At 38.4% G+C, this 25080-nt stretch overlaps 2 protein-coding genes and 1 long non-coding RNA gene across 13 annotated transcripts in view; 2 read left to right on the top strand and 1 right to left on the bottom strand.

The window, feature by feature from the left end:
• The window catches only part of DCAF17 (DDB1 and CUL4 associated factor 17), a 38945-nt gene extending 34479 nt beyond the window's left edge, over window positions 1-4466 (top strand). For both annotated transcript variants that reach the window (XM_027637287.1, XM_027637291.1), the window contains 3 exons: window positions 655-863; window positions 3099-3253; window positions 3450-4466. In XM_027637287.1, the coding sequence (XP_027493088.1) occupies window positions 655-863; window positions 3099-3253; window positions 3450-3750 (665 nt within the window). In that variant the 3' untranslated portion in view covers window positions 3751-4466. The remainder of the gene's footprint in view (window positions 1-654; window positions 864-3098; window positions 3254-3449) is intronic.
• A 7368-nt stretch (window positions 4467-11834) lies between these two features.
• On the bottom strand, window positions 11835-22555 carry LOC113944323. The gene is made up of 3 exons (XR_003526643.1): window positions 22431-22555; window positions 14935-15004; window positions 11835-12762 (listed from the first exon to the last, which is right to left on the bottom strand). It is a non-coding gene; the product is annotated as an uncharacterized LOC113944323 (long non-coding RNA).
• A 508-nt stretch (window positions 22556-23063) lies between these two features.
• The window catches only part of DYNC1I2 (dynein cytoplasmic 1 intermediate chain 2), a 28380-nt gene continuing 26363 nt past the window's right edge, over window positions 23064-25080 (top strand). For 2 of the 10 annotated variants that reach the window (XM_027637286.1, XM_027637280.1), the window contains exon 1: window positions 23064-23085. The gene's annotated coding sequence lies outside the window, so the exon portion shown is untranslated. Of the gene's footprint in view, window positions 23086-23438; window positions 23617-23691; window positions 23774-25080 lie in introns of those variants that run through there. The other 8 variants (XM_027637277.1, XM_027637281.1, XM_027637283.1 and 5 more) reach the window with 7 other exon arrangements.

Genomic DNA, 25080 nt, shown 5'->3' with positions numbered 1-25080 from the left:
TATAGGCAAAACCCCCCTACAGTCATCTACCAGTGGTGGAAGAGTTGTATTTGCCAAATGCTTTTGTCTCTTACAAGTAAGGTTATGATTCCCTTATGCCAAAGAGCACTTTTCCATTTAAAGTAGATATGTTAATATCAATGCAACAGACAGTCATACAAATATTTCCATAATTACAGAATAGCATTATCTAAAGTTGGCAAAGAGAATAAATATTAGAAAATAATCTGACACACATTCTCAACAAGTGAGATATTCTAAATAGAAGAATCAGGCTCTATTCCTCCAATCTGACTAGTAGGAGAACAATCAAAATCCTATGCAGAATCCCTGTTAGATCAATTTAATGACTAAGGAAAAGATGACACCAAGTTGTTTACTAGTTTGTTTTTTGTTTTGGGTTTTTTTGAAACATGCTTAAATTTGCGTTTTTTTTAATTAGGAAAAAGTCTCCCTAAAAGCTATATTTAAACCTCAGTTGTATATTCAGAATATGCTATGCTATGTGTATGAGAAAAAGCCTTTTAATAGACTTATAGAGGACTAAAGGTTGGATTTTTCTGTAATTACAATGGAACTATGTGAATTATGCATAATTTTTAACATCTGAGAGAAGTTATAAGGCATAAAATCTTGTTTCTGTCCTTTCTTCAGCTATTATTGTGTACAGATTGCCCTGGACCTGGAAGTGCAGCAAACTTCTAATGAAGTTCATACACGCTGGATTAAACACCATAGCTCTGATTCTTGCCATCGTTTCTATGGTAGCCGCCTTCGAATACCACAATGCCCAGAACATTCCTAACATGTACAGTCTGCACAGCTGGATCGGGCTGACTGCTCTTATATTTTATTCTCTCCAGGTCAGAATCTAACTGTATTTGTAAATGGGTTGTAACTTTGAGGAATGTTTCAGGTAATTTAGGCACAATAGGCTCTCCCTAGTACCTCGTAACTACTGGGATAGCCATTTTACACTGTGATTTGGTAAATTAGCATGTAAATGTGCAAATACTGGATCCTTGATTTTGAAGAAAAATGCATCTTAAAGCATATTTTGTTTATTTGCTGGGATAGTGGCCATTTATTTACTGTACAGTTACACAGTGTGTTTCTAAGCTCTGTTAACTCCTGAAGTTAAAGCTTTTATTAAGGATGTCTCAAATGAAATAACTGCTTTTCTTTTTTTTCAGCTGTCATAATTTTAAGTAGTCACTTTCTGGCCTTGTTCTGTTTATCAGCAGAACAAGTGCTGCAGGAAGCAGTAGAGATCTAAAGGATCTGACATCTGAATGAGCTACTACTGGCTAAGCAGTTTTCCTGAATCAGGAAAACTTTGACAGATGTTTGTGGGCATGCTTTTAACTGCTCCCATTGGCAGAGAATTACTGTTATCATAATGTAAAATGAGCTAACTTATTATTTTGCATTTGGCATAGAAGAGGACCAGGCGTGCCCTGACATTTACAGTACACATACAGATGTGATGTTTCTGCATATACATTCTGAACTCCCTATATTGTGTTATTACACTATGGAAATTTATTTTGTTCTTTCAAATATTTTTTTTTGCAAAAACACTAAAAAGAAAAAAGACTTCATTATCTGTGATCAAGCACAGAAAATCCTCAGCTGAGGGGTTTGGGTTCTGGACTTTTATCCTTCACTGCTCAGGCTAGGAGCTACAGGAAATAGTGTTGAAATAGTGTTTTTAACACTTAGAAAAATAGGAAGCATATTGCAGTATTGTTGAGTATATTCTCTATAGGTGAAAAAGTTAATGGAATGAGTATAAATAAGAAGGAACAATGTTATAAAAATCTTTGTCCTAATAATGCAGCTATTTCAGGGAAATGGCATGTCAGTTCTTATGCTCACATACTCTGCCTCCCGGAACAATAGTGTAAATGTATTTATGTCAAATGTATGTTAATACAGTATAGCACACAGACATACATTTAAGAATAGGGCAGAAATTTAAAATGTAGACTGTAACTTGGAAAACAATGTCTTTGGAATGAAGTACTCAAAAATTACATGAATCTCAAAATGACTTCTCACAAAGCTGTGACAATAAGAAAAACATGGCATTAGCAAAACTTATATGAAATACTGTGGAATAATTTTTTTTTTAAATATAAAAAGAATGACCAGGAAAAAAAAGTAATTTGAGAGCTGGAAAAACTTATCTTCCAGTGCAAGATTTAAAAAGTTCTAACTGTTTAGCAAATCTAAGGAAGATTAAGAGATGACTTGATTACAGTGTATTAAAAAGCTTCCCAGGGAGAAAGTATTGGGCTCCTTAATCTGTCATGGAAAGACAAAACAAGGACTAAGACAGGAAGTTAAAGCAAGATGAAATACAAATTCATGCACTATTTCTAATTTAGCAGCAGGGCTGAGTAATGGTAGAACAAACTAAAGAAGGGATGCAACTTCAGTATGTCTGGGCAAGCCTGTGACTGCAACCATGTGACACGATGGATTATTTTCCATCATGAAAATAGTGCTAATGGGAGAACTAATCTCCTCTCAATAACTTGACACCACTCATACATATCTTCTCTGTAAATGCCATCTGATTGATACATTGAGAGACTATTCCCCTTCTGAGGATATGTACTTTAATTTAACTAAAACTTTAAAAAAGTAAAATTATTTAATTCACTCAAGTCAGAAGGTTAGACTGCCTTCTGAACTTCCTTTACGTGTAAATCTGTAACAGGAGCAGAGAACAGGACTTGAAGAGACTGTAAAAAAGTAGCTACCCACACCTTTAAGATATCATTGTATTAGTGACACTGAAAACTTGTGTTTTCAGTACTTAGTTTGGTTGCAGTTTTAGCATTACCTATAAGTTTGAACACTGGTATTAAGTAGGATTATTTTTAAAATATTTGATGTCTGCTTCCTAAGTGCTAATCCAGAATTTTCTTTGGTTTTGAAGGGAAACACATTCAAAAATAGAAATGCCAATTATTTTCAAATTTTTACCAGAAGACATCTGAGAATGGAATTTTTACGATTATTTTTATTCTGCTTGAGAAGTGCAGCTTGTTTTCTATATAACTTTAACTATAAATCTGTTTTGTGTTTAGCTCTTCTTTGGTTTTGCTGTCTTTCTGCTGCCTTTTGCTCCAGTTTATCTCCGAGCACTTCTCATGCCAATACACGTTTATTCGGGTCTTACCATCTTTGCAACAGTGATTGCAACTGCTCTCATGGGAATCACAGAAAAGCTTTTATTTTCATTGTAAGTATTTTTTCCACTTGTTTTTGAAGTTATTAATTGGAAACTATACTTCTGTTTGCCCAGAATAATAAGCATCTAGTATTGGGACATTGTTTTGTTTTAAAAAGACTACCCAGCAGGAGACTGCTGGTTTTGGACCAGGATTGTCTTCAAAACAATCTTTTCTGACTTTTCCTTTCTCTTTCCTCTTTCAAAGGAGAGATCCTGCATACAGTTCATCCCCACCAGAAGCAACTTTTGTCAACTGTCTTGGTCTTTTGCTTGTCATATTTGGTTTACTTATTTTGTGGATGGCAAGCAGGCCCCATTGGAAGCGCCCTCTAGAAGAGAACACTAAAGTCCTGCGGCCCATTGGAGGGACTGCTGAAGGCACAGAGGTGGAATCCACAATGACAAGTAGTAGTAATGCAGATAAATCTGATATGAGGATCAATACTGAAGCAGCCAGAAAACAAAACCTCAAATTTGATGAATCAAGCCAAAGATCAACTATGTAAAGAAAATACACAGAATAAAAGTACTATTATACTGCTAAAATCTGCCTGTCCCCCTGGTGGGGTTCCTTCTAATAGTTGTATTGATATAAAAATAGGTTGAGGGGTTATTTTCATTATGGCTTGCTCAAAGAGACTCAAGTTTTCTGCATATGAGTTTAAATTCCAGTAAGTCCCAAACATATTATACTGGTTCCTGCTCAGTTCTCATTTAAAAAATGAGAGCATGAATGACATGAATGACATGAATGACATCACATAATTAAAAATGTTTTCCATATAATTTCTTAATTTTATGCTTATATCACTTATAGCCATGAAAAATTAACAAGATTGAGACTAAATTTTGCTCTGATTTTGCAGGTTATGACTCAGTCATGCAGTATACTAGACAGAAGAATTTAGTTGTTCACGCATAAACTTTCTGGTAATGTTCAGTTTTTTAGAGATGTGATTTCTCTAGCTGATTAACCCCCTCACCAGCTGCTGAGATCTATGGGATTTGAGGTAATTCAGCACTTTGAAGAGTTGCTCCATAAAAATTACTCCAATTTTAGTCTAAAATTTTTAATTCAAAACAAGAAATTAAAAGTTTGCTTGATAACTTCATAAAATGTTATGTTTCCTTTACAAACTTGTGGGTTATTTTTTTTTCTAAATCAGAATGTATCTGTTGACTTTTTAACAGACTCTACCAAATATATTGTATACAGACAACATTTGGTTTTGGATTATGTGCAATCATTACTGAAATCTAAGGAAATGCAGAATGGAAATCCAAATGCAGAATTTGTCTTATTTGAAAAGCTATAGAAACACACTTAGAAAAAATATATCACTTGAACCAAGTCTTCCTTTTATCCCAGAAGGCAGCATTTTACTATCTTTATTTGATTGCACAGTTCTGTTGATTTATGGCACTAGACTAGGATTAGGTGAGCAACCAGAAAAGACTACTATCAGTCTGTCAGAAAAAAAGGAGCCTGAAGTAAGAAATGCTTTCTGAAAGAAACAGCTGAGCTTTGCTGATTTGATTGAAGTGTTACCTATTAACTGAAAGCCAGTTTGGGTATCTCCACACTGATACAATCATTATTGTCACAGGCATGAAGACGTACTTTATAAGCAAACTATCTAAACTCTATGACTTTTTAATTTGAAATTAGAGTGTTAAATAATGCAGTCTGAGTCTCTACTGGCACTTTACTCTTATAGCTTTTTCTAATAATTGAAATATTAATGTATTATGCTCATTCATTAATATCACAGATATAAACAATATTTATATTTTTACTACTATAGAAGAATAAGTATAGTAGATTATTTTGATTGCATGTCAAAAATGATGAGCCTTTCTATTATAATCTCTTGTAAAAGTTGCAGAGCCCACTACAAGTCCAAATTTACCATTGTTCATGTTGGAATAAAGACAGTTTCAGACAGCACATAATTTCCTAATTTTTTAAACACTACATAAATTTTTATCTACTTCAGCTTTTAAAAATGTTTAAACACAGTAAACTTTAACAAATATGCCATTTTTGTAGGTCAGTGTTGTGTTAGGAGAACCTCCCCGTCGGGAAATTGAACCTGAGTATCCCGCGTGACAGGCAGGGATACTCACCACTATATTAACAAGGACAGACACCACCATGTGCTGGTTTCACCAGGGCTGCACTGTGGAGCCACCACGTGCTGGCCACCGGGCTGGGCTGTGCTGCCAAGCCATGGGGGTCCTCAGACCCGCGGGCTGTGCTGTGCCCATGTGGCCGCCAAGCCATGGGGGTCCTCAGACCGGCGGGAGGGCGGGCGGAGCAGCCCTGTATGGAGTGTCGCAGGAGAGCAGCGTGAGGGAAGATCTGTGGTAACACAGTGGGGGGAGGATAAGGCCGGGTAGATTCTGGGTTCCCTTGGGGGGCTGGAGGGTTTTGGCTGGGCTGGGGCCATGGGAGATACCCAAGCCCCGGGTGGGTGCAGGGGCTGGAACGGCTTGGTTTTGGCTCACTTGCCCAGGTTAGGTTTATTTTGGATTTATTTATTGCGTCCCGAAAGGGTGGTCAGGACAAAGGGATGTTCCTGGTTATTTCCCTGTGTTTGAGTATAGATGGGTGGCAGAAAAGTAGGGAGTGAATGGCTTGCCCTAACCATTTAGAGTGGGAAAGAAGCCTGTGTACCGCTATGCGGTTGCAAGCTGTGCTGGTGATGGTACATGCCTTCGGTAGGGTCTCCCATGCCAGACAGGTTCAAACACTGATAGGCCTTAGCGGCCCTGACCAGCCTCACCCCCACATGCCTGCCCATAAATCCAAGGGCTCTAATTAAGCTCAGTCTGGGTGTTTTGGGGTTTGCCTGTGCCCCTTGGACCTGACTTCTTGGCCTGATTTCTGCCTGACCCCATCACCAAGGACCTGCCCAGTAAGCACAGGACTCTAACCCTCGGTAGGTCGGGTTATGACCTGTGGATTGACTTTCCAGCATGACTATTGACCTGCCTCAGCAGTTGAACCTGGTTGCCATTTCCATGCCTGCCCCGCTCCCAGCCAGCCCTCATTGCTCCCTGACATATTCAGCCTGGACTCAGAAATGGAGTACTTGCTGTAGACATGCCGGGGCTTCTCCATTTATAACTATTTCTTCTCTTCATATTGTTTTATGGAAATACTATGCTTAAAAAGCCTCAAAATTACATTTTAGTTATAATCTACAAATAACAGATGAGGTGCATGAAATGAACTAAGATGTTTGCTGGACAGTTAGTCCATAAAGCAATTTTTTTCCTGCATTTACAATGATGCAAAACAATACCATCACTTCACAGGTCTCCACACCTAATAAGAGTAGCATCTGCAAATATACGTTTCCATGTTGAAAAGTATGCTTAAAATCTGTAGCAATGTAAAATGAGAGATAAATCTTGTCCTCACTTTATTGCATACTGTAAGAAGTTGCAAGAGCCTTGCAAAACAGAACCTCAGCAGCTTTCAAAATGTACTGATAACTATACAGCTGGTGACTGGAATTAACAACTGCAGCCCTGCAAAGAAGGCACTGTTATACATGGATTTGGATGAACTCTTCTTGGCTACCAAGCAGTGGGACCTTGGCAATGGCACTGCAAAAGCCTATTTGCCTATCCATGAGACTGTAAGTGTATAACCATAAGCACTGTTTGAGTTTGCATACAGACCTAAGCACTGCTATCCTATCCTCAAATAAATGACAAAATTCACAGGCAGTACAGGCAGTCAGCCACTGACACATCAACAGCTGTTCAAATCCCCCACAGTAGTGTTACTCCACTTCAAAGAAAAGTATCTTTAAGTAAGAATTGCTCCCAGTGATTTTAGTTGACTTCAGAGACAGTAGAGTTCACTGTTATTCCAGTCTCTGACTGTACCTGTACTGCATTTGTACCTGCTTTTAATAAGAAGTCAAATATTCTGGCACAGAATCACATAGAGTGTGGCTTTTGATTTCTTCCTTTGCAAGCCTACACCAGTCATCGGAGAGTCTTGTGTACTTTGAACCTCTTTCTGATTTTCCATTGCTACTCAGGTACTAACTATAGGAAGCTCTATCAAGGAATCTACACATGGTTTGAGATCTCCACAGCGACTCCCATGTCTTCTTACTAAGTAAAGAGGTGACTACAATCCTGTGAGAGTTCAGACATTTTTTCCCATTTCTTTCACATTATTTTGTACTTACTAACATTATGCTTTCCAAGCTACTGAGTTACATGTGCTCCATTCACTAATTAACATTTCCTTCTTATTCCAAACTCCTTTCTCCATTTCTTCTAAGGACATTTTATTCCTATATTTGTATTCCCTGAATCTCTGCTCTAGTAAATGAAATCTTTATATCTCTGGGTATGTTTTCTCTGGTTTATAACCCTAGTAAGTAATCTCTCATTTTTGGGACGGTAGCTCAGTTACCTCCCAATGCCTTGGAGGTAGACAATTCCTCCTAATGCCTTAAAGGACTAATTCACTCTGAAGTGAAATCAGCTCTTGTGGAATGTAATAACTGGGTAAAAAGACATTTTGTACATCAGTCCAATATGTACAAATTAAAATTATATTACAAACCACATGTATGGTTTTATTATGTTATCGACATGTTTATATGATAGTTATTTGTAGTACACTTAGTCTTCCTTTGCCTATCTCTAAACATTTAAACCATCCCTAATCAAATTACTAATAATATTTTTTAACATTTAGGACTGTAATAATAAAAAATATTTTGGGGGTTTGCTCTAACATTTTGAATTTTCAATTAAGAATATTTTTGTTGCTTTAGAGTCAGTCTGTATGTAAAAGATATAAAACCCATCCCACTAGCTACATCCAAAAAATTTTTAGTTACTTTATAATTTAAGGTCTGACTCATTTTGAGAGAAGACAGCTTGTGTAGCCTCTATGTAAAACACTAGGAGAAGCAGAAACTTCAATCTGTTCTCTTTATAAATTTGTTTATTCAGAAAGAAGCTTTGAAATAAAAGGCTTTGAAAGGCTGGCAGGCTTGCTGAACAATGAGTTGTTATATTTTGAAGGCATATTATCTTTAAAAATACAAGAAAACCTGAAGTGTTTCTAATGAGAGAACTCGTATTTTTGAAAGGAAATAAATGGAAGAGTTTGAGAGGATATTTTTGTTGTGATTTTTTTTTTATTTCCTCCTGGGGCTGCCTGTTGCTCTTATGGGGAAGTTTCCTGCTGATTTGACTTTCTATTCTGCTGTGAGACTGATGCCAAGATTTACATGATTGCTGTGGATAGAAACTGGATTTAGCATAAGGAAGATAACTGCTTTTCCCCTAGGGAGAGACAGAAAAGGGAAAGACAGAGTGGGGCACATAGACAATATTATTTGAAGCTATATTCTTGGTCAATTACTTTATTCAGCCTCTATTTTAGGTTATGCTGCAACTAATAAAAAGCAAGAAAGCTACTGGTCTCAAGCCAGGAACAAGATAAAGAAGTAAACTCTTTGTAGTTTAATGCAAATGTCCAACTATAATGGAAGCAATGTACTGGTTTTATATAGAACTGTCATAGCACATCTTGTAACATAAACGTAATTAACAAAAACTCTCATCAGAATTCGCTGGGTGGTGATTTGCCCGATATGTGGAGTCCTTCAGCAGAGAGAAAAGAGTGAGTGTAGAACTGTGCATCGTTACAGTTATTTTAGCAATTCATTGTCTGTACAGTCTTTTGCACATTCTTTAATTTTGAATTACATGCTCTGAACATTTAAACAGGGGTTAAGATTTTTGTTTATAAAGCAGGTTTGTGCAACCTGAAATCATTTCCAGCCAGTTGGCAGACTGTTATCTTCTGTCAACCTACAGTACCTATGGAAAATGCAATCTTTTGAGATACTGAGAAAAGTTTGCATCACAATGCAGGAAACTTCAAAAGCAACACTCCACAGTAAGCACACAAGAAATACTGTGGGTAGAAGGCAGTTTGAGGGAGTTTGGCACTGAGAGGGTATAGGTTTTCAAATGTAATTATTAATAGATCATTTAACCAAATTTTAGTAATTTTTCTAATTAAATAATATACACCAAATAAATTAAATACCATAATGAGTCAGTAATTGAACAAATGAGAAATAAATATTATCTACTTGATCTAAAAGTTTAAATTAAGTAACTGGAAGATAGTATCATATTACTGAGGTAAATAGTCTGGAGTTCCTGAACTAGATGTATATAATAGAAAGATGGGTAAGAATTAATTTTGTTCCCTTTTTGTTCAGTTAGTTACAAGACAAGCTTCCTGCAGTTTAGAAGTTTATCTGAGCACCCAAATTCTTAGTGAACTCACCATTTTACTGAGACTCTCCTGAACACAGAATTATTTTGGAGATAAACCTAATAACCTGATACATAGCTAAAAAATTACCATGAGGGTTATGGTATAGACTCATTAGCATTTATCTACTTTCCAAAACCATTTATTTTCTTTTCAAAACATGGTAAATTGAGACTTGATTCGGGGTTTTACATTTTGCCCCCTCTGCTTTTAGAGTGGAGTGTTGACGTAGACTTTTTTGTTTCAAAACCTCTTATTTGTTTTACTCTCTTCTGCTATGTCACATTTCACTTTAATTCCTCTTGCATGGGGAAGAGAGCACTAGAGAACAAGAAGTGTCTTATTTCTCCCCTCTCTATTTTTCACAGTTGGCTAATGAGATTTCTAACGATGAAATTCAGGGCAAGGTGCCTTACCAGAAAGTTCAGTGTGAAGTCCAACCTCTGTGAACTATTTTGACCTTCTACAAATCAAAAGTTGTAGGTCTTTAATCAATAATACCCATATCAGTTCAGAAATTGTGTGCAAGCATACAGAAAAAAAATGGCAGTTAAAGAACTTTGATGATAGAATATTCTCCTTACTCTAGACACATTGTTCCAAACTGTAATTAACAAAAACTTTTTAGGTACCTAATTAAGATTCTACATGAATAGCTTAGAAATGTTGTAAGACTGAAAGTTTTTCTGAAAACAAGAGCCTTGACTATTGTGTGTGTCTACATGTGAGAAAGTTTATGCAGGTACATACATATACATACATACATACATGTATATATACTGTAGAATGAACACATTTTTTCATATGAATTAACTAGCAGGGCAGCTTTATGTTGCCATCATTTTGTATGCACTGATGGAACCAACTGTGCTTTTAAATGGTAGTAATTAATTTTTGGTGCCTTAAAAGGATAATAAAATAATAATAAAATCTAACCAACACTTACTCAAAGACGTATCTAAAGCCCTTCAAGTGTTTTAGTGTATATTTAACCATGCATTAGCTTCTACCAGTTTGAGAGGACTCATCTTTGTATTCTATTTGTAGTAAAGAAGTCAGCCAAAACATACAAACGTTTGACCTGATTTAAGTGTCCCTTACCAACAGACTTATGAGCAGTTGCCTAAGCAGCTGTCTAAGCTGTTGGGATCCAGTCTTGCCAGATCTCTGGAGCTCTTCCCTTAAAACTGTCTTATTCCCTGATGCTTACCAAAACTTTACAGTGCTTCACTGATACACTGAAATCACTACCTATTATACCAGTCAATACTGTCTTGGATTTTTTAAAAATTAAGCTTAATGCTAAGCTGCCTACCTCTGCCCAATCTATTTTGTACTTGGATTATTGGATACACCAATGAAGAACAATCCTTTTGCTTTTTATTTGTATAGTCCATTGTACAGCAAATTCCTTGTTCCTGACTAGAACCCCTATTTATGCTGTGTTGGAAGGGACTCACAAGGATCATTGAGTCTGACTCCTGGCCCTGCACAGGACCATCGCAAAGAGTCACACCATGTGCCTGAGAGTATTATCCAAACACTTCTTGAGCTTTGTCAGGGTTGGTGCTGTGACAACTTCCCTGGGAAACCTGTTCTAGTGCCCAACGACCCTCTAGGAGAAGAACCCCTTTTTCATATCCAACCTAAACCTCCCTGACACAACTTCAGGCCATTCCCCTGGTTTCTGTCTGTCACTGGTCACCACAGAGAAGAGACCAGCGCCTTCCTCTCCTCTTCCCCTCACAAGGAAGTTGTAACTGCAATGAGGTCTCCCCTCAGTCTCCTCCAGACTGAACAGACAAAGTGCCCTCAGCCGTTCCTCACACGGCTTCCCCTCAAGGCCCTTCACAATCTTCGTTGCCCTCCTTTGGACACCCTCTAGTAGCTTAATATCTTTCTTATATTGTGGCACCCAAAACTGCACACAATATTCAAGGTGAGGCTGCCCCAGTGCAGAGCAGAGCAGGAAAATCCCCTCCCTCAACCACCTGGCGATGCTTTGCCTGATGCCCCCCCAGGACACAGTTGGCCCTCCTGGCTGCCAGGGCACTGCCGAGTCAACTTGCCATCAACCAGGACCCCCAAGTCCCTTTCCATGGCACTGCTTTCCAGTATTTCATTCCCCAGTCTGTATGGACATCTGAGGTTGCCCCACCCCAGATGCAGAATCCGGCACTTCCCTTTGTTGAACTTCATGTGGTTGATGATTGCTCAGCCCTCTCATTTGTCCAGGTCTCTCTGCAGGGCCTTTGAGGGAGTCAACAGCTCCTCCCAGTTTTGTGTCGTCTGCAGACTTGCTTAGTATTCCTTCTAGTCCTGCATCCAAATCATTTATGAAGATATTGAAGAGCACAGGGCCCAAGATGGAGCCCTGTGGAAACCCAGTAGTGACAGGTCACCAGTCTGATGTTACCCCATTCACTATTACCCTCTGTGCTTGAGCTGTGAGCCGATTTATATCAGTAATACAAATATAATAAGAAGAAAGCTTTTCACTGAGGACAGCAGAAAATGTCCACTGTATTGAATTCAACTGAGTTGTATGACTGAAGGTCTAAGGGGCTTAAACCTAGATTTCTACAGTAAAAGTATTTGTATATCCACCCAAAGATGAAATTATGAATACATCTGCTTTGCTTGAAATAATGAAAAATCTCATTAAGAAAGTGTGCTTAACATTCCACAAGTCAATGCTGTTTATTACAGTGTTATCACACACATGCAGCCATTTGTTATAGAATAAACAAAATGATTTTTTTTGTGTTTCACTGGGTCAAAAAGCATGGGCAAAGATGTGCTGCAATTCATTACAATGTCACTGGAAAAGCTTTCATAATAATGAAGCTTCCTTTCTGGATTTATAATCAAATCACATTGATGTCAGAGAGCTCATCTAATTAGTTAGTTTTCATTGACTTAAATATATGTTTATATTTCTTAGTTGTTGTTGTCAGCTTTACAACAGTGTTTTTCATTAAAGGTTGGCAAAAAGTATTTAACCATATCTTAAGTGAACTCATCTGCACAGTTCTGGTTGCTGGGATATTCTGCTAAAATCTCTTGATTCTTCAGAACAGTTTTGTGTATGATAGACCCTACTTCCCCATCTTTATGCAGCTGTACACAAGATTGAATCAAAATCAAGATGGGAAGGCTTGCAGAATGAATCAGCAAACAAGTGTTTCTAAAATAAAAACAATATCTGTCACAGGTTTCCTGATGATATGAGAAGTATAACACATTGTAGTGAGCCTACCATTGAACATGTGGAAGGAGAAATACAGAACACAAACATACAAAAATCCAGTAAAATTGTAAAGTCTTTCGTAGTATCAGTTCTACAGATCACATTATTTCTCAAGGCCAGAGACAGAATCTCATAATGTGATCCTTTTCCAAACAAAACAGGTGTCCAAGTAAAAGACAGTTGTGCTTTTCACCACAGTTTTTAAGGAGATTATTGATTTTGTATGTGTCCATTTAAGTGTGTCTATTTGAGATGTGTTAGGATGGTTTTTTTAGAACTATTGAACACCCATAATTGACTGTTGAGGTCATTATCATTCTTGGTGTTCATTTTAGCTCATACAGTTAATAATCTTAAGAATACCCAGTTTGTCATTTTCTTGTTCAGCAGTTCTATTCTCTATACCATATTAACAAAGACATATAAAAATCTTTTCTCTCTTCAACTCACTATCCATGGAGTTTGCTCTGGAGTGGTCTAGCATGATGTTCTGGAAGTTGTTTGAGATATATGCAACACATATAGGGTGTTCCTGCATCAGTATATTCTAGCATCATCATTTTGGCAGCTCCTCCAGTACAAAGTCAGTTCTAATTTATTCCTAACATCTTTATATTGGAATCTCAGAAGTTTCATCCTCCACGCTTCTGCAGTCTCCTGACACATAGTTTTGCACATCTGGTTGTCTTTCTGTTATTTGCTTTGGAAAGACTCTTTCCAATTCAAGCTAAATATGGAATAAAATATTTTGCTTTAAATGCTTATTCTTTCTCTTTCTCTGTGGTTAGCCTGCACATTTGGTAACATTTTAGAACCTTCTATTTACCTTTCAAGCCATTTCAGAACACCTCAATATTTTTACTCTTATTTTAGAACCTTCAGAAAATAAGAACTTCTTTCCTGCATTCACATACAAAGCAACAGCAAAGAGAACTTAGCTGTAGTTTTAAAAACTCAGAACACTGAGGTTTGATTACTATTCTGAAAGAAGTCCTTTAAGAAGGGAAATCTCAGGAACATTTACCTTTGTGCACCACAGTACAGTGCAGAGATCTTTGGCATACTGATGACAGAATCTGCAGATTCACTTTTAGCTCTCTAGGGAGTCTTATGAAGTTCAGATGCAGTAGTCCATGGTTCAGTTTCTTGCTGGAATGGATTCTCCACAAGTAGGGATAATCCTTCATTTGATGCTTACTCACTTGGATATGTTTCTGTATTCCATACTGGCCATATCAGGTTTTGCAATGCTTATTTATTTTTGCCAGAACACATTGCTGCATTAGCTGGTATTATTACCCTTACACGGTTGAGATGGCACTTTTCTTCTATGATCTTCTTTTCATTAGCTTAAAATAACTTTTTAAAGCAATTATCTCTAGGTTAATACTTCTCAGGCTTGTTCTCAGGCTAACAGTTACATTTTTACCATTTTTAGTTGGAAGAGAATGCACTCAGTAGTTTTAGAGGATCAGGCTTTCAAATATATACAGATACAGTTGGCAAATGCAATAGTTCCTTATTTCCATTCATTTAATTCTTATCCTCCTAACTATAAGTAAGTATGATATAGTAACATCTCAAATACCACTTCCAATCTTTTTTGTTTTGAAGTTCCTCCCGAAGTTTGTTTTTGTTAAGTTGTACGGTATTTAGAGCATCTTTTGACTTGACTCACTATCTGAATTCATTAAATAAAACTAGTAATAACCTCAATATCTTTACTATATGAACTGTGCATGTTAACATACATACTACATGCATGTATTGATACATTACCTCAATTACATAATTTTAATTTATATTATAATAATAAATAGATGGTCTTATATCTCAAAATATAGCTTAATTACATAACAGAGATGTTAATATTGTAATTTTAAATCTGTAAAAGCTATATAACTAGGTAAGATTTCAAAAGAATATTTTGTTCTCTAGGTAAATACAGCACAGTGTGGCATAATGTATAACATGACATTTTATGACATCATGGTCATATATATATAAACACACACACACATATATATAAAAACCAGTAACACAGTTTAAAGAAAGAGGTTATTGCACCTGAAAGACAGCAGATGAAGATGGGAGACATGGAAAAATTACCTTTATGCAAACCTTATGCTGTACCACCCGGCAGCTCGGGTCACGAACCCTTCAGCCACCACCGAACCTCCTGTGAACAATGGAACATTCAAAACAGATACAAATCAGAACAAACCACAGATTTTTGCATTAAATATTGCTTAATCTTCCTAATAATTATATTTTTTGTTATCCACTATTACTAAACTTCAGTTGGCTAAGAAAATTCTAAAAGCATTTCCAATATTTTCTTAGCAGGCGCTGAATCAGAACTTTCAATTGCTACAGCACCATCTAAAAAGTGTATTTAAAAGGTATTTCAGTCCAAGGCCTGACAGAGCAATTTCTAATCACTCAGCTTCTTACCACCAGCACTATTCTTCCCAGTGCAGAAACAATTCATAATACACAGAGTCACACCAGCATTCTGTTAAGTCCTACATGCTTCAGCAAATAAAACAAGGTGATTTGACAATCTCAGATGTAGCTCACTCTTTTTGGATAAATAAAAAGCCAGTAAATTTAAGCATTTCTTTTCATTTTACACAACCTTGTGGAATTTATTTTAATAAAATGATCTTGGAAATCTAATTGATCAGTTTCCATCAGTAATTTAGAGATAGATTTTCAAAGGCATGAAAATCTGATAAGAATGCATCTAATTCATTTTCAGAAGGAGCTGAGGACTTGATCCTGCATTTACTGCAGCTGGCACTGAAATTTTCATTGATTTAAATAAGAACAGGTTCATACCTGCAGAGACTAGCTGCTATTTATGCCTTTCACACTATCCCTTCCATAGTTAGAGATTTCTTCCCATTTTTTGTACAAATAACCTACACACTTGATGTGAAATGAAACCTCTAAGAGCATATATTCATGTCAAAACAAAAGAAAAAAGGAAATAATGATTTTGTACATACACTCAGTGCAATTCACCTTATATTACAAAAAAAAAAAAAATAACAAATCAAAAAACAACAAACCAAAAAACAAGTCACATTTCCAAAGGTAATGGAAGTTTTAACACTTAAGAGTGAACACATTGCAACTGCCCCTCAATTTTATGTTGCCTCTCTTCCCTGAAGTCAATGGCATTATTTATGAGTAAAACAACGTTGAATACCTAGCTGTTTAGAGGCCTACAAGTTTGAGTAACTATACACAGAACTATTGCTTTACTGCTGCAAGTGAGGAAAATGTTATGAAACATTCTATCAATAAATGAAACACTGTGATCTTATTCTGTTTTATGTAGTAAAGAAACGCAACTGAGTGTTTTAAAAGTATTCCTATGTAGGGAATATCTGGCCTTTCAGAGAATTGTCTCACTGACATATGCAAAGATCAGAAAGGGGTGATAGTGTTAGCATTCCAAATTCATCTATATGAAACAAGAAGATAATTAGGTGTAAAAAATGCATAGTCATGCTCAAGGCAGCAAAGGATCACTTTCATCTAAAGGCAAGTGGAGTGTGCACGGTATCATCTGATCCAAAGGAGTGACCTCCTTGAATCAAATGCAAAACACCTATTCCTGTTGCAGATGGAGTTTTCCAGGACAAAGTGTTCAATAGAAAGATTACATTTCCAGTGGGGCAGAAAGGTATTTGCCAGTGTCTCATTACAGCTTTGATACAAACACCTTGGATTTCAATTAGCTTTGAGATAGAACAGCAATAATCCAGCATTGAAACTATAGAAAAATCTTTGTTTCTTACGTCATTATATGTGGATTTTTGTTTCATTTGCAATAAGATATTGCAAGATTTCCAAAAGAAATAAATAGAAGGAAATAACATTCCATTCATTTTAATGGCAGAGATATCACTTAGTGATGTCTGTCTGATAACTTTGCACTAGGAGGCGAGGGTGACATAATTTACATTTTTTCCAGCATAAATGAAAAGTGCTGAATTCCTTGAACCGTAAGTGTCCCATCAGTTCTACCCTCACTGTCCCACCTCCTATTATTAACATACCATATCCACTCTGATGCTTTTGATCCCTTTCTATGAAAAGTAATTTGCCTTCTCAATGGAAATAAGTATGAAATTTGCTCTAGTACATTTCAGGAGTTCAAACAATGGCCCACAGAAATTTCCACCCTGTGGAGATAATCTTTTAACCTCACAAATTTAGACTTTGCAGTCATTTAAAATGCTTACTCCTAAATATTATTTGATATTTAAGAAAACTAGTATGTTCTTCTGAATCGATCATGGAGCTAGGAGATTGAAGGGCAATTCTTAATCGTCACTTGAGTATCTGTGACTGATTTTGAATTAACTCCTGTAAAACTGGATAGTATTTGCCATCCTTACTTTAGACCTGCATCACAAGGGTAACTGTCACTTTCTGATATGTGGCAGGAAGAAAAGCTCAAAAACCACTCAGGTATGATTCAGTTATTGATTTGTTTGTTAGTAACGAAGTTATGATCTACGCCATGCAGATATGATTTTAGTAACACTCCAAATTACATATGATGCCTTCCATTCAAAAGGCTTCCTTTCAAATATCAAATCACATAGCTTTAGCAGTAAGAAATATTGCTATTGAAATAAATATGGTTAATTTGACACACTAAACAACTGAGACTAAGAAAAAATAAAGATAGGTCTGTAACCTAGTAACCAGTGGCAAAAACTACTGGTGGCAAAACACCACCTTTCCTCCTGTGACACCAAGGTGAAATTCAAGACCTGACTGCAGTCACTTGCCCCCACAATTCCAGAGCAGGGGTAAGAGCTGCGAAAATGGTCCTTTTAAGAGGAATTGTTCTATGAACTAGCCACAAGGTTTTTTCTCTCGGAGAAAGAAACGCTACAAAATGTTAGATTTATCACTAAACGTAAAAATGAAAACCAGGAAATTATAAAATCTCATGGATCTGTATTTTTTACTTTCTTTTGGACTCTAATTGGCCGTCAAAATAAATCACAACAGCTGATCAGTAACTGGCTGTGGATATATACAATGAATTTAAGCCAGCCTCTATAATGGGTTTTTTGCCTCACTTCTGAATTGCAGCCATCTTTAGGGGAATGAATGCAGGAAAGACATACTTCCTCTGACTGTAATACCAGCTGTAAATACATTTTGCTCATAAAAACAGATCTGCAAATGTGTTAGAGCTTGGTAGCATTACTGGCATACACAATACTAACAAAACCAGTGCTGTTTACTTTTTGTCATAGCGCTATAAAAAAATTTAACAGGCTGGATGGTGCTTTGTGTATGTTATGCAGAACAAGAAATGCCAAATTATACGTGTAGATTTTTTCCAGAAGAATATTTGAACATATTCTATTTACTGTAAAATAAGTGCAAGTCCCCAACTATAAACATATATTTATTATTATTTTAAAAAGTTTTATTTTTATAAGTTTTTTTCTGCAAGTATAATGTAATTGAAGAATTTAATTTTTTCAAATTATTTATTTTTTGCAGAGTAGTAGATTTTGATTGTAAACTTTTAAAGCCACAGAAAAGTCCAGATGGCTGTTTCACAAGATGTTCCATGAGAAAAACTATATGAGTTGGTTGTTTTTTCTTTCTGTACTCACAGCACTCTCAGAATACAGACTTGAAAAGGACATCAGAGATCTAATCTGCTTTAGCAGAATAAGTGTTCTTTAACATGTAATAGCTGTCTAATCTCCTGTTAAAAATTCCAGATAGAAGAGGTTCCAGTAGCAAATTTAACAAAACAACACCACAAACTGCTTTCTCTAAGACAAACAGGCTCATTTCTTATAAAACTTTTTCTGACAGGAACAACAGATTTGACTCAACAGAAATCTGAGTACTAACAGCCATCAAGACCCGTGGTGATGATGCCTATGTTTAAAAGCAGTTATTGAATAAATATTTGCCAGCAGTACAGTAGCCACTTATACACACACATACCAGCAAAATATACTTTATTTGTTGAAAATTGCATACTTCTCTCAGCCTTTAAAGAACTGAAAGAAACAGCTGTTTAGATTTCTACCATTAGAAAACGTGTGCATTTCACTGTTTTATGGTTTTCTGGAGTCTCAAAATCACATGTCATGGGAAAGATGTACACTTACTTAGGTCTCTACAAGTTCACACATATATATTCCATTTACAAGCCTTACAAAAGGCCTTTTGCAGGTTTATTCTCTTTCTCTGTCTGAAAACATGTGCACTAATGCAGTCAAAGGCATTGAAAGATGTACCAGTCAAACCTAAGCGGATTCCTTTTGTTCAAAACGTTATTTTTTAAACTAAACTACTTGCACAGATCAGACTATCTCAGAAGAAAACATAAACCAAAACACTTGTCAAATAGATTAAATAACAGGATACTAATGTAACCAAATTTAGGTCAAGCAAAGTAGAAAGAAAAAATTAATCCTGATTAAAAAATATAATGAACAGTTTAATACGATATGACGTGCTTGTCTAGAAAACATGTCTATAAATTAAAAAAAGGAAATCCGGTTTGAGAATAAAACATTAAAATAAAATTAGTCCTACGCTAGCAAGTAGATGGGTTTAGCTATCCAAATTATGTTTAGGAATTTTATGGTTTGAATTTAAAATTTTTTCTGTTAATTTTTTCATAGGAACCCACACAGCAAGTTTCTTAGCAAAGATACAGAAAAGGAACAAATTCTATCTTTACTTACAATTCTGTCAGCAGTAAAATGACTCCATGGCACCAGTCTTTATCAAATAGAATTGACTGATGCTGTGAATCAGTGACTCAACTAATTCTCATAACAATGTGAAAAGATTAAAATTTAACTGTTCCAGTTAACAGTTACAGCAGAATAAATATTACTTCATGATAAGAATAGAATATCAGAAGCTAGGAATCCTAAATGCTAATCTCTGTGGTCTTGTCACTTTGTCTTTTTAAGGCTCTTATTTCATTTGTAAATAATAATTAAGTACTTGATCTGGCAATTATTTAACATTTCCAGAATGAGATAATTTGATGTCACTGGATGAAAAGTGCATTCACTTTAAGTAAAATGTAGTATTTTAGTGTCCCTTAGTTCATAATAATTCTAGTTTAGAATATATTTTATGATTATATAAGATATCCCTTTTGCTTACACACAGAAAAATAATTAAATCCTAATGCAAAGTTAAATAAAGTCCCTGAAAAAAGTTAACACTTTCTCTCTCCTATTTATCCTATTACCTTTTTGGCTAGCAACACTAACTAATTCATACAAAAGGAACTCTGATATCATCTTAACGAATGTTCAAACATACTCTCCCCTCTCAACAAAACTTCCCCAAAGATTAACGGGAAAGAGGTTCTCAAGCTGAGGGTAGACTGTAGGCTGGCATACAACATACTTTAAAACCTTTCCTTTGCTCTGATCTCTTGGTAGTTCTCATATTCTCTCATAAAACCAGAGCTAGTGCAGGTTTTGGTGCGTTACAGGATCCCTTAGGAAGCTGCCATTATCTCCTCTCTTAACCACATAATAGAAAAAAAAAGAAGAGAGTACCATACACAGACCACACTGAGGAAGGAGAACTTGGAATTTTTCAACTGGTAACCTTATTTTCTGTAATCTTCAAAAAGGACCCATTCACCACCACCTTATTGTGATACAACAGGAAAAAAATATGTCCATCTAGCAGGAATAGGGAAGGGGAAAGAAACTTATATTAGCAATGCGGCAAATTTTCTAAGCAAAAGCACAGACTAACAAACGATATTAGAAAAGTTATATATTTATATCATGAAATAAAATCTTCCTGATTATTTCAATTCCAGTAAGTCTGTAGGAGGGACTTTTAATTGCCCTGAAATATGAGGGGGAAAAAAGGGAGCCTCAGTGGAGAAAGGTAGGCCAGCTGCCTTTTCCTGGACTCCTGTACTTCCTGAGAGGACAGCACAGCACTGGCAGTTACTTGGGGAAGGAACTACCCTCTCCAGCACAGATCTTGGGCTCATGCTCCAGAGCAAATCACTGTTCCTCAGCAGCACAAGGAGGTGACAGAGCAAGATGATGGCCCAGTTGCCTTTGCTCTCTACCCTTATGATTCAGGCAGCAGAGGAGTCTAATGTTCTCCAAAAAAACCAAAAGTTAGAGACTCTTCTGAATCAAATGGTATTTTCCTCTGCTTAGTCTGGATTCCTGCTCACCTGCAGAGAGACCTGATGCACCTTTATCATTCTTTTACATGTCTCAAAATAACTTCTCAGTAATACACTAGTTCTGTTTGCATGGGTACACAATCACTGTGAACTCTGGTGTTCGTGTCTTAACCAAGCTGTGACCATCCAAGAACCAATGCACAGGATGGGTGTATAAAATCCCCTATAAGCTGTTTTCCCAGTGCTGGCTGCTGAAAGAGTTCACCTCACAGTGTAACTCATCCACATTCTTACAGGCCATTATAAAATTGGGGTTTGCTACAACGAAAAGATGCCACCACCGGGAAGCTGAGGCTGGAAGAAAACACTCACTTGTAAACAGCTACAACCTGTGTGCTTTCTCCAGCCTGTCCTCCCACCACAGACCTCACGCCTTCCAGCTGATCCAAAATGTACCAGCTTACTTAAACTGAAACTGCTGTTACTTGTGAGATCCATGACTGCTAAGGCCCCACAAATTTATTTGTGTAGAGTTAGTACTCTGTCGGTGTTTGTGTCACTGCTAAACTGACTCGGGTAGAGTTATTTGAAAACTACAGCTATCACTTACAAAGAAAAAGGGGGATGTCAGTGCTGCAAAAATTAGCTATTCTATTTTCTGTGTTCTAAAATGAAGGACTAATGTGAAAAATAATAACATGACCTTTAGCATATATATGTAGGTTCAAGACCAAGAAATACACTTCAGTATTGAAGATCAATTACCAAAAAGCAATTGGCTAAATTAATTAGAAATGTGAGATATCTGGTTCCTACATTCATAATTTTAAATGTAAACTTAAAAAATATTACTGGAAAGCATCAAATGCAAAATTAATATTTTATAGCCAGACAAGAAATATAGTAAAATACAGACATAAAACATAGATTCCTGTTCTGAGGTGCACACATTCCTTTAAGTGGTATTAGAAAATTCTGGCAAACAAATCCAAGGACGACAGATGTCAGTGGAAGTTCATTACTATCATCTTCATATTTCCATCTCTGGAGAAAGATGCAACCTCTTGTCTTGCACATCATACAATTTTCTTTGACACTTTCACTTAACAGTTTCTCTGAATGGTAACACCCATACTCTCACAAAACGTATGGAGGTTATTCAATGATCAGAAGCCATCTAGACAACAGACAGTTTCTCTAAATTTTCTTAAGGTACAGTGTGAACCCTGACTCACATGGAAGACAGTAAATAATCAACACTGATTCCTGCAGCAATTGAAGTTCTCCTGGCAGCTCTCCCAGCAAAGTACCAACCAACCTGTTCAGTTTATGATACCTAGCAGAATTGCAGCCTGACAAAGGCTGACTGCAAACATGGCCTTTTTCCAGTGCTTGTCAGGACGAGTTCAAAAGATATACTCACCAGGCATAGCTATTTGTAGATCCAGTGATTGCAAATAAATTATTCCAATTTGCAATAGTAGCAAATTTAACCTGCTATGGAGTTAATAGTTACTGCTTCCAAAAGCTTCGTTTTGTAGGGTGTTGCAAGAATCATCGATATTAATTCTGCCTTGGAAAGCACAGCTCAGGAAGATCAGCAGGCTGAGGTGTCACGCACTTCAGTGAGATACATTCAGCAGCACCAGCCCAGCAGTTGGAAAAACAGGCGGAAGATTTTGATACAGGTTTCCACAGGACGCAAGCGACAATATACTTATTAATTTAGGAGGAGCGGGGAAGAGCAACGGCACTTGCTACCAGTTTGTAGCTGTACCCGAACGAGGTGTAACTTCACTCCCGCACGACGCCCGTGAGGGACAGCGCCGTGTCCCCGGGACAGCCCAAGGCCACGGCGGGACACCCCGCACGGCACCCTCTGCGCGGGCCATTTGTCCCTCGCCTGACGCTCAGGGCACAGCAGGCGTTCACAGCTCTCATCCCCAGCTCACTGGAGTGATTACGGCACTGGCCCTACGCCTGGCCCGCAGAGAAAACCCTACAGTTCAACCAGCGCCCGCAGCGACACGATCCGTATCACTGATCGGCAAGGCGGAGTCTGAGGCGGCTGGGCTAAGGTACATCCTCACTGACGGGGGTGGGCTGAGGCGGCTGGGCTAAGGTACATCCTCACTGACGGGGGTGGGCTGAGGTGGCTGGGCTAAGACAGATCCTCACTGACGGGGGTGGGCTGAGGCGGTTGATCCCTCCTTGCCCCGGGACCCAACCCCGACGGAGAGCTCGTAGCCCCGCCCAGTGGATCCCGCCCGGGCGCCTCGGCCGCCGCACGCGCTCCCCGCCGCCGAGCGTCCGCGCCCCAGAAGGACTACAGCTCCCTTCATGCAACGCGCGACGGCGTCACGCTCCCTCGCGGCGGGGCGCCGGCGTCGAGTCACGCCCGGCGGCGCGCGCTGCATGCCGGGCGTCGTTGTTCTCCGAGCGTCTTCTCCAGCCCCGCCCCGCGGGAGGGGCGCGGTGCCGGGCCCGGGAAGCGCCCCGTCCCCGCCTCTCTTCGCTCTCGTTCCCCGTGTAAATTGGTTTTGGGTCCCTCGCTGAGTAGCGCCTTAGGTGTCTTCCTGAACAGGTCTCCGTGTTCTTCCGCAGTTCTCGTAAGTTCCTGCGCATCCCGCAACGCAGTTAGAGCCGGTTTGTCCTTCGGCGCTCGCCGTAGGCCGCCGCCCTCCCGCTGCCGGCGCCTTTGTGCGGCGGCGGAAGGGGCGCAGGGGCGGCGGAGCGGGACCGGAGCGGCGCAGGAGGCACCGGCAGGTGCGGGGGCCGAGTGGCGCTCGGGCCGCTGCTGCCCACGGGGAGTGAACGCTCCTTCCCTGGGGCTCGCCCTGCGGAGCGAGGGCCGGGCGGCAGGGTGGGGCTGGGGGCGGCCTGGCCGGGGCTCCCTGAGGGGGAGAGACCGGGGAGTGCCGCCGCCTCCTGGGCCGCGGGTGTGGGGGAGGACCCTGCCGGGGCTGCCGGGCGCGCTCCCCGGTGCGGCCCCCATGGGGTTTGGGATGGGGTCTTTGGTTCTGGCGGCACCAGGTTCGTGCCGCTGTCAGCCCCGGGCGGGGCGGGGCGGGGCGGGCGCCCCTCTCGCTCCTCGGGAATCCCTTCCCTAGGCGGGCGGGGCGGGGACCCGCGGTGTGACAACGCGCCTTCCTGGTGCTGTGCCAAAGTGACACGGAATGCCATTCAAGAAAGCCAACCGTAGAGTATTTATTTATTGGTACTTAAATGTTTAAGTACTGGTAGACGTATGAGGCTTGCAGCATTTTGCATTCTTGTCTGTGCTTAGGTGTGCAATGCAAACGCAGGTATTCTTAATTTTGAATAAGTGCGTAGTTATATTACTAATGCATAATCCTGTGTCCTCGGTGTCAAGCTTAGTGTAAAAAGCATTTATTGTGGAACCACTCAGTTGTTGTAGAACCACTTCTACATTTTCTTTTCAGACTTAGGTTTGCTTAAAAGCGGTAAAATTAGGCTGGTCTCCCTTTAGACCATTCACACAGTTTTTCATACCTGTGTTCTAAATCTTTGTTAAGTTCTAAGTTTGGGAGTTTCCCACCTTTTGTTGTTGACCTTCTCATCTGTATCTGAGTTAGTTATATAGCAAAACTTTCTGTAGCATTTTTGTCTTTAAAAGATCCACCAATTTCTTAACAGTGTACAAAAAGTTTGGGGACAAAAATTGATAATACACATATTTTATAGTTTTCTTTGACCATCACACTTGTACTTACATTGTCTTGTAGTTTATAGTAATGCTACTAAATCTCTTAATAAATATTTTGAATCATACAGTATGTAGAAGTATATATAGTTTACATACTAAGTTATAGTGTGCCGATATTTAGCTGTTGAAGTGAAAAGTGAAAGATAAATACTGTCTTGGTGCTCTCCTTGCTGTTTTCAGTCTCAGTTGGCTCTGTAGCTGTACAGAATCCTATGGGAAAATCAAATACTCCCATCTTCAGTACCTAATGTTTCTTTCAAAGTAGTTCCTTCAAACAGCATCAGAACTACCTTAAGAATGGATGCTGTCACCATGTCATAGTTCTGTCTGTTTTAAATCAATCCCT

The sequence above is a fragment of the Corapipo altera genome, unplaced genomic scaffold, assembly GCF_003945725.1.
Source record: "Corapipo altera isolate COAL_440 unplaced genomic scaffold, ASM394572v1 45, whole genome shotgun sequence".
Taxonomy (NCBI): Eukaryota; Metazoa; Chordata; class Aves; order Passeriformes; family Pipridae; genus Corapipo; species Corapipo altera.
The sequence above is the reverse complement of the archived record's forward strand: the minus strand, read 5'-3'. Positions and strand labels throughout refer to the sequence as shown.